This window comes from Montipora capricornis, chromosome 11, assembly GCF_036669925.1.
Source record: "Montipora capricornis isolate CH-2021 chromosome 11, ASM3666992v2, whole genome shotgun sequence".
In the NCBI taxonomy this organism is placed as follows: Eukaryota; Metazoa; Cnidaria; class Anthozoa; order Scleractinia; family Acroporidae; genus Montipora; species Montipora capricornis.
In genome coordinates, this window is record NC_090893.1 from 9,733,747 (window position 1) to 9,743,746 (window position 10,000).

General features: G+C 39.3%; 1 protein-coding gene and 1 non-coding gene across 6 annotated transcripts in view; one reads left to right on the plus strand and one right to left on the minus strand.

Moving 5' to 3' along the window:
- Window positions 1-10,000, plus strand: part of LOC138022878 (receptor-type tyrosine-protein phosphatase S-like) — a 199,015-nt gene that overhangs the window by 42,818 nt on the left and 146,197 nt on the right. For 3 of the 5 annotated variants that reach the window (XM_068869866.1, XM_068869868.1, XM_068869867.1), the window contains exon 13: window positions 747-1,022. In XM_068869866.1, coding sequence (XP_068725967.1) covers window positions 747-1,022 — 276 coding nt within the window. Of the gene's footprint in view, window positions 1-746; window positions 1,023-5,546; window positions 5,654-6,090; window positions 6,281-7,264; window positions 7,371-7,902; window positions 8,135-8,794; window positions 8,865-10,000 lie in introns of all 5 variants that reach the window. The other 2 variants (XM_068869870.1, XM_068869871.1) reach the window with 1 other exon arrangement.
- Window positions 145-217, minus strand: Trnas-gga (transfer RNA serine (anticodon GGA)). Its single transcript has one exon. It is a non-coding gene; the product is annotated as a tRNA-Ser (tRNA).

Consider the following 10,000-nt stretch of genomic DNA (forward strand, 5'->3'; position numbering starts at 1 on the left):
GCTTACCCAAAGAAACGAGCAGACATCAGGTTTCAAATGGAAGTGTAAATGAGCTAAAATCTTGTCAATTGCGAGAAAACACGAGGAAAAAACACTGGTTTACCCCCAAGCAAATGTGTTGCGTAGAGAAGCCTTAAAAATTCAGGACTTCAACGGGGTTTGAACCCGTGACCTCGCAATTCCGGTGCGACGCTCTAACCAACTGAGCTATGAAGCCACTGATGTTGGAACCCCGTTGAAGTCCTGAATTTTTCAGGCTTCCCTACGCAATGATAAAAATTGCGTTCGTAACTGCGAAGATCATAGCTTCACTTGATTTCATATCCGCAGTTCATATGATTCATTTCATATACCATTTCATCATTGATCCATTCCTCATAGGACCATTAGAACCCACAAATGACCAGCTCCCAACATCAGTGGCTTCATAGCTCAGTTGGTTAGAGCGTCGCACCGGAATCGCGAGGTCACGGGTTCAAACCCCGTTGAAGTCCTGAATTTTTCAGGCTTCTCTACGCAATGATAAAAATTGCGTTCGTAACTGCGAAGATCATAGCTTCACTTGAAATTTAATTATATTGCCACCCTTTTGTTGTGGATTTTTACCCCGTGTTTTTTCCTCTGGTGTATTTCCATCTCAGTGCTTTAGTTATAAAGAGTTGAGGTCCTAGGAGGAAGAAGGTTAACAGTTTGTGGAGTGTTGTAAAGTTCGTTTGCATGAACATTTTTTCTGTTGCTGTATTCAGAGGTTCCAGGAAAGCCAACTGTTGGTGTCACTACAATAGGAGCAAGAACAGCAATAGTAACGTGGAGTTACACCCCAGGAGTAGATGAAGCACCAGTGAATAGCTTTACTCTGCAGTACCAAACCCATACTTTTATTATACTGCCAGGAAGTTCATCGAGGAAAGAGTTGACAAATCTCAAGCCTTGCACGTCCTACAGTGTCACAATCAAGGCTTCAAGTGTCTTGGGGGATGGATTCTGGAGTGATGCAAAGAACTTCACTACAGCAACAGCACGTAAGTAACTGGTATTTAATTTACAGCCACAGTTGAGCTTAGGTTCATATTGTACTCCTGACGTAAATGTTTTGTCATCTGTTAGTGTGCGTGCCTAAGTGGGTCAATTTAGTGGACCATTTACATTGTAGTTTTATGATCTTACATGTAGTGCTTCTCCCTGATTTAATTGTCCAGCTTTCCATTTTTGTCAGTTCCGTAAGTTACACATTTTGTTGGTCTCTTCAGTCCTTTGCAGTCTGTGACTTCCCTTAATCGCGACAGGTTTGAGAATGTAACATTTTCAAGTTTACCTTTTCACCACCATTTTCAACTTCCCCCTTGGGTGCCTGAAACTGGTGGCTATGTCAGAGGAATCCTGTAGTAGAAAAGTTTCCTGCTGTTAGTTAAGGAAAGTCTAACGATTGTTGATTATTCTTACCTATTAGTGTTTGCTTACTAGATATTCCTTGAAATAAGAAAAAAGTAGGTGGATCTGAGGCAGAGTCTGAAATTACATATCCATCTCAGTGCCTCAAAATCAGAGTGGTCTGGTTATTCATTCACATAAATTTTAAAAATCGATGCATTTCCTCATTGCGGGTAGAAAGACAGAGTAACAAAATTCAAAGAAAATGGCACCATAACCGTTTGTAAGTTACTTGGGAAGCACAAAGGGTTACCCCAGACGAAAGGAAGTATTAATGATTTTGCATTGCAGTTCTTAATCTCAGACAATGGTGCTACCTCTTTTCAGCTAAAAGTTAAGGAGGTGTTACAGTACATATTATATTCATTAGAAAAGACCATCACTAAATAGGTTTACAATTTTTCCATTTTAATCTCCCTAATAGTTCATTCTGTTGTTGCCATTGTGTAATTAACCATATGTTCACATAGAGAGAGTTTATTACATAAATAGTTAGGTAGCCCAATATGGGCTGGAATAAAAAACTAATGATAATTCATATAAATTTATTTAAATAACTACAATGAAGATAATTAATAGCGTTCATGATGAGGGCAAAAACCCTTAAGAATAAAGCTATATTCTAAAATGTTATATTCAATAAATATTATTGCTTCATTAAAAACATGTTCTTGAACTGGTCTGTTTTGCATCTCAGGATGGAGAAACGCCTTTTTGCGTCTTAGAGAATACAGTAGACACTGTAGGTACTGTGGGCGAAAGACAATTACCTTTATCACTACAATAAATTAGAATATTTCACTGCACAGAGTCTTGTTATACTGTAGTGGGCAATTTGTACATGTACATTGTTTAAAAAAATTGTTTAGAAGATTCAGATCGAGCCACCTTTAATTTTTAACTTTTCAGAAATAAAAAATGGGGGTCACCAAGTTTGTTTTTGAGATATAAGCAACTAAAGACAAATGAAAGGGTGTTTTTAAAGGGCTTGCCCATTGCCACAGTGACAAATTACATCACAATAACGACTGTATCTTGTTCAGCAATAATTCGTATTTCATTTGGTACCACATTATTATGTTGCTAATACATTATACAACGTTGTAGCATCATTCGATTTAAATAGAGGGTCTTCTAAGTGTTGAAACCCTCCTTAAATGTTTTTAAAAGTAAACAGCATTGCTTTACAAATTAATAAACATTGTGAACAGAGTTTAGGTTGATTAGTTCAAGACAAAAGCTAAGCAGTCACTATCTGAATCTGTTGAACTCTCAATTGATAATATTCTTGTCAAACAAGTATCGACTTCTAAGTCCCTGGGAGTGTTCATTGATGAGAATTTAACATGGCACAGTCAAATCGACAAACTAATTAAGTCAAAAGATTGCCTCTGGCACTGGTGCCATAAAACGAATTAGACCATTTGTCCACCAGCTACTCTATGTTACATCTACAATGCTTTGGTACAACCCCATTTCAATTGCTGTAGTGTAGTCTGGGGAAATTGCAGTAAAATGCTATCAGATAGGCTACAAAAACTTCAGAATTGTGCTGCTCACATTGTTACTTCATCAAGTTATGATGCTGGGTGCTTATTACAACAACAATTAGGTTGGAAAGATCTGATCGCTCAGCATCAACATTAATTCAAGAAGCATTAATGTTCACTGATCCTGGGAGCGACAGACTCTAACGTAGATTGAGGAGTTCTAATGTACAGCTGGTAACAATGCAAGGACCGGCGACCTAAAACTTTTACAAGCCAGTCAGGCAAGCCAGCAGTGGTGGTAACTGAGGCCATGCCTATACGAAAGCTATGGCCTTTTACGCTCCGATATGCGACCCATATACTATCCCAAAGGAGGTTGGACACCACTCCCTGGGTAAGGTATCGACCTGACTAGAACTAAAACAAAGGTCTTGGTTGCGGCCTGGCTAAGAGAAAAACTCTTGCATGGCTACAATGGCACAAAGAGAGAATGCCCTTCCCTAGAAATGTAGGTCTTTGATGATTTTAGGTACACTGTCATGCGCTGTGGGTGTTCCAGGCTAGGATGAAACGTTATGCAATCTGTAGAGAGATCTATGGGTGGGCGAAATTTGTAAACCCCATTGTATGTAAACTCACTGCAACGGAGAAATGGGAAAGAGGCTAAGTTGAAAGCAGCCCGAATCATAGAAAAGTCCCAAGGTTTAAGCCATGCATGCAGAACTGGACGAATGGCAAGGAGAACCTGCGGTGTTACTGGTAAGCGACGGATGTGCTGGTTGCCCTGGTAGTGAAGGACACCACACAGGACTTTATAGTGAAGAAGCTTACCCTTAGACCTTTTTGCAGATACGGCGGCCATTTTGATTTCTATTGTTTCAAAAGAGATTATGGGATGCTCAGGGGGCAAATTAATATGTATTTACAATCACTGCTCTTTGTCATTGTATGATGCTGCTTTTCTGATGATGGTCATTTTGTCATGCAAAGCAATTTTTGTTCTTTTCTCAAAGCCAAGCATTTCTCCGCGAAACATCACGTCGCAAAAAATGACTGAGACAAGTTTTAACATAAGCTGGAATGCTCTGTCAAGAATTGTTAGTAATTTATTTGATGAGAGGTATTTCTTATTTCAATGGTGACTCGTGGATACTCGGAAAAAATCTGAGTTTTCATTTGCAGGAGTCTAACCTAAGACCATATCTGAGTTCTTGTTCGGATGCTGTACTTCCGAGCCATAGGAGACTCGTGAAAGCTAGGTCACTTTATCAAACTGGCTTCTGGTGACAATGGTCACACGCTACTGCTGGGACTTAAATTGTCGAAAGAGTGCGTTCTCGCCATTGCATTGAAGGAGATAGGAGATGTTTTTTCCATTAAATACATGAAGATCTAGAAATGTATTTCTTACTTCGATGGTGGCTCTGGATACACGGAAAAAATCTTAGTGTTGCTTTGCAACCTTTATTCAAAGGTTACACCTTTATTCAAACATTTATAGTCCTGCAAATTAAGGGGAGCCATCACGCAAGCGCAAAACGACTAACTAAATAAAATTAAATAAGTTAAGAATAAAAATAGCCTTAACAGAATTTCCTACAAAATATAAAATGAATAAAAATATATCATAGCATTAATTTTTATACAATATCAAAAATCATCATTATTACTAAAATGCTCAAATAAGACTTTTTAAAATTGGTCTGCGGACTAAATGTTAACAATTTCGCTTGGCAACGCATTGTAGTCCTAACAGTTCTACAAAAATAACTATTCTTTTTAGTCTCAGTATTTGGCAGTAGTTCAATAACCTTGTTCTGACTAGAGTTCCTTAAATGCAGAAGTCAAACCTGTAACTTTCAGGTTATTTGACTAAGTTTAGTTTCTCTGCATCCTTGTACCACCATTATTTTTAGTGACCTCTTTGGGAAACGTTCATCAGTGGACAATGACAATGAGAGCATTACAAAAGTGATACGCAACCTAAATGCTGGGGATGGTCTCATTACAAAAGCTGAAATTTTGAAAGTCAAAAGCAAACTGAAGAATAAGGCAGTTTTATAACTGGAACCCTCGCTTAATTGGTTTTGTATGAGAATGTTAAAGAACAATATTGAACGCCGGACGACAAGATCATATTCCAAATGTAGTTCTGTATGAGTGAATGGGGATCTTCCATCAGTGTGTTACAAAATTTCTCCAAGGAAGGTGGGTGTTGCTGGTCACTGCCATCATCATCCTGAACGTTCTAGTAACAAGGTTTTGTCGTGGGAAATATGAAATGCATACTTATACATACATACTGAATTGACCGCGCCCCATGGGGCTTTTCAGGGCCAATAAAAAACAATTAATGAAACGACGGAACACAACAACAACAACTGTTAAGAATCCCAACTGGCCGAATGCAAACCAGTTGGCTATTTACAAGTGCAGGTGGGAAGATGAACGAGGGACTACCAGGAACAAATTGAACCAATGGTCAGAACAGGTCTTGAACCTCGGATCTCGAACCTCGGATCTCTAGATCTCAAGGCAAGCGCCCTAACCACTGGGCCATGCACTTGCCAAATTGTTTTATGGTTCGATCTATAGATAACCCTCTGACAATTATTTTGGTTACAGCTCCTAGTCCACCAAGTGACGTCAAGACTGGTCCTGCAGATAAAAGAAGCATTACCTTGTTCTGGCAAAAGCCCAAGATATCCGGAGATGATGTACAAATGTACACGGTAATTCATTGATTTTTACACTTAGTTCAATTAGAAATTGCCAGGTATTTATTAGTGAATTATTAGTTTTCTTTTTGACCACCTTCCTCGAGCTATATGCCAAGGTTTTACATTTGAAAAAGGGTTTACTTTGTTAAAACATTTAGTTAATTGTGATAATTCCTTGGGTGCCAATATTTTGAATGACAGTGACTCAAGTTAACACAGGTGCTAAGGCGAGAGGAAGAAAGGAGGAATTTAGATTACTAAGGGCGTGTGAATTGTGTCAAATTTAAGGACTTGTAAATCTTTAAATCTGAAAATAGAGTAGGTGGGAAATGAAGACTAAGAAAAGAAGAGCTGACGTTTGGAATGTAGATAAGCCCTTATTTACCCAGTTAATACCCAGCTTGAATCATCTGACATTTGTGAAGTTTTTGCTTTGCACTCATTTTCAGGTTATCTGCAAAGGTACAAAGAGTTATTATCCTGACTTCACAGACTCTAGAACAGTAAAAACCAAGGCATTGAGCAAAGAATTTACCAATCTATATCCTGACACAAAATACGACTTTGTTGTGTTTGCTACAACAGGCTGTGGCGATGGGGACAACAGCTCCATGGTAACAACTCATACTTTGATTGCTGGTATGTTATTCTTTTGCTTTGTCTTTTTCTTTTTAATTTCTTTTGTGCATGCTGTTTTAATCCATACTGCTTCACTGAGAACCATTGAATGAAAAAAAAAAAAAACGACCTCAAAATGTTAGATTTTGGGAGATCTTTGCTTGACGATCTGTCGGAAAGATCTTTTATCTGTTCAAGTTTTGTTGAAAAGTTCAAGATCAAGCTTGAAGGTGGTTAGCCTGCCTTTGTTTTTGTTCCTAGTGTTTTGGAGTCCACTTATGTTTACCAAACTTAATGAAGCTTTTCACAACATTGATTTATACATGTATGTACTTGATGGATTTACGACAATCCGCAGAAAATTTAAGACCGCAAAATGCTCACTGTACACGTCTTAATATGAAGCTTAGCGTGCCAGTTTTAAATACTTCACAGCTCTTTATTGCCTCGAATTTCATTGTTAAATATTGACCGAGGTCTCTCTGCTGCTTGTTTTTGGAACTGGAGGCGTTATCAGACACCAGATTTGTGTCGTTTTGTGACACAAGAAACGCTAATGACATACTTCCCATTCTAGCGTTTGTAAATAGCATGTTTGTTACTTAAAGGGCAGTGTCACGCTATTTTAGTTAAACTTCAAAACACTAAAAAACGGTTTTGCATCAATGAAGACCAAAAAATGTTGCTGTAGTTTTGTTACCAATAACCATTGAAGTGCACTGAAGCCAGCCATTCTTCGTTGTTTGCGGATGGAAATGGATTGGAGCTTGAAAAAAACTGGCCAGCTAGTCGCCAAAAATTAAATACGAATAGCTATTTGTTCCATAAATACATTTCATATCTTCTCAGTGGGTTGTGAGGAATGTTGTACGTGTGAGTTAAAGTACCAATTGAGATTTGTACCCAGTTGTGACCTAACAACAGCACATCTGGCGTGACAGTGCCTCTTTAAACATGGTGGTCTTTATGGGAGATCATTTCAGCGAGTTTTCTTGTTATAACCAGCCCCAGCTGCACCGAAAAACCCAGTGGAAACCCAAAAGTTCGACACAACTGGATCATCAGTGAATTTAACTATTTGGCCCGCAGACCAGGACAACGGCCGCATCAGGTAAGACTTCTTAACCAGCACTTAGTGAAGAAAACTAAAACCTCTCCAGAAGACATAAGTGGATTCTGCCACTGAAAGGCTTTTATCGTCCACGCTGCTTTCCAATGACAACAGGGCTCTTTGACAGCAGTCGCTGTACATTGTGGACCATCTTTTTTCCCTACTCTTCCAGGTGATCTGGTGATTACGTAATTTAACGCCCTATCCCACAACCGCGCGCGGCCTTGAATGTTCGAATTCAACGTGGCAGAGCTCGTCGGCTCTACTTGAATATTCATTCAGTACCAGGAAATGTGGGAGACACGGAATGATCTGTTGAGTTTTGGCGATGGAAATACTGCAGGAAGTTTGGAAACAACTCTTAAGGCCGCGCGTGGTTGTGGGATACGGCGGTAAAATTTTTCTTCACAGTCCTTCAAATTACGTCACCAGGTCACGTGGTTGTTACATCCTTTGTAACTAGCACAACAGTCTCAGTCCACTACACTTTTAATTTGTTATCTACTTCATTTCCTCCGGTTTATGCTTTTAGTTATTATCAAGTTTTGGTGCATCGAGTTGAGGATTGGACTGATAACATCTCTGAATGGAATAATTTTGGATCTGATTTCTATGTTTCTGCTCAAATACCTGCAAGCGCTGTTAATCCCTCGATGACATTTGTTCTTGGTGACGGAGAAGACAAAGGTGGTTTTACTAATAAGAAGTTGTCACGCGGCCAGAAGTACAATGTATATTCCAGAGCAACAACTGCTAAGTCAAAGGTATACGATCCATGGTCTTTCGACTGAGGTAGATTAAAGCAAAACCACCCTTGGACACAGATAACAAAGGAACCAATCGTGGCACAAAGATTGGCACAAAGCAAATACGGAAAAATGCGTGCTATCCAATGACGATTGGTTTTGACTTCGCCCCTGATTGGCCAAAATCATGTCCCGTGATTATCGGGTAATCGTAACTATTACAAAATTCTCGAATCTGATTGGTTCTTGGTCCCCCGTATTTGTCGCGTAGTTGGCGCGCGATCACGTGGCTGTTCAATTACAGGTGTCCAAATTGAACATTTCGAAATTGGATACCTATAATTGGACACCTACGCCGTTCGCGCGTCAATCAAATGCCGCACTTGGATAGGGTCTTTCTTGCAGTTTTTCTACTGTTTGCAAAACAGATTGAACATAATGTTAACTTTTTTACACAAAAAGGTATTCAAAGACTTTTTATCTGACGAAGGGCTTACGATCGAACCCGACGTCGCACTACAGTTGCTTTAGAAAGTAACTCCTTCATGTCTACATCAGCTTTGTTGATGACACTGGAATGCGAGGCTAACCTTTAAATCGAAGGAGAATGAGTGTTTTTTAGATGACCTTGCACTGATGGTATAAAGCAATTAGAATACCTTTGGATGTATTCTACAGAAGCGTTCCACTGATGAGCAATTCCTCACCGGCCCAGCAAAACTCCTTGCGCAGATTGACGTGAAAGCAGGTAAGAAAACACCAACAACATTTGTTTCTATCCATATTTTTACGTTGGTTTTTTGTAATAGATAACTTATAACAATAAGGAGGGTCACTGGCCCCCTAAAATAAATAGAAAGCTAAAAGTACCATGGACGTATCGTTTAAGCTATTCAGCTTGGTTTGCATCCACGTAATAAGACGGCCATGTTGATGTACAAAACACTAGAAAATGGCCACACAAGTTTTGCATAATAATAGAGTCAAATTCCCAAAAGACATTTTACTGCATTGTTCTGTACACCAACATGGCCGCCGTGACGTCAGATGAAAACGCTCTATTCTTGGTTTTCATCTACGTGATGAGACGGCCATGTTGGTGTACAAAACAATAGAAAATGGCCCCAGAAGTTTTGCATAATAATAGAGTCAAATTCCCAAAAGATATTTTACTGCATTGTTCTGTACACCAACATGGCCGCCGTGACGTCAGATGAAAACGCCCTATTCTTGGTTTTCATCTACGTGATGAGACGGCCATGTTGGTGTACAAAACAATAGAAAATGGCCCCAGAAGTTTTGCATAATAATAGAGTCAAATTCCCAAAAGACATTTTACTGCATTGTTCTGTACACCAACATGGCCGCCGTGACGTCAGATGAAAACGCTCTATTCTTGGTTTTCATCCACGTGATGAGACGGCCATGTTGGTGTACAAAACAATAGAAAATGGCCACACAAGTTTTGCATAATAATAGAGTCAAATTCCCAAAAGACATTTTTACTGCATTGTTCTCTACACCAACATGGCCGCCGTGACGTCAGATAAAAACGCTCTATTCTTGGTTTTCATCTACGTGATGAGACGGCCATGTTGGTGTACAAAACAATAGAAAATGGCCCCAGAAGTTTTGCATAATAATAGAGTCAAATTCCCAAAAGACATTTTACTGCATTGTTCTGTACACCAACATGGCCACCGTGACTCCATGTGAAAACGCTCTATTCTTGGTTTGCATCCACGTGATGAGATAGCCATGTTGGTGTACAAAGCAATAGAAAATGGCCCCATTGAGTTTTGCATAACAATAGAGTAAAATTTCCAAATGACATTTTTCTGCATTGTTCTGTGCACCAACATTGCCGCCGTGACGTCACATGCA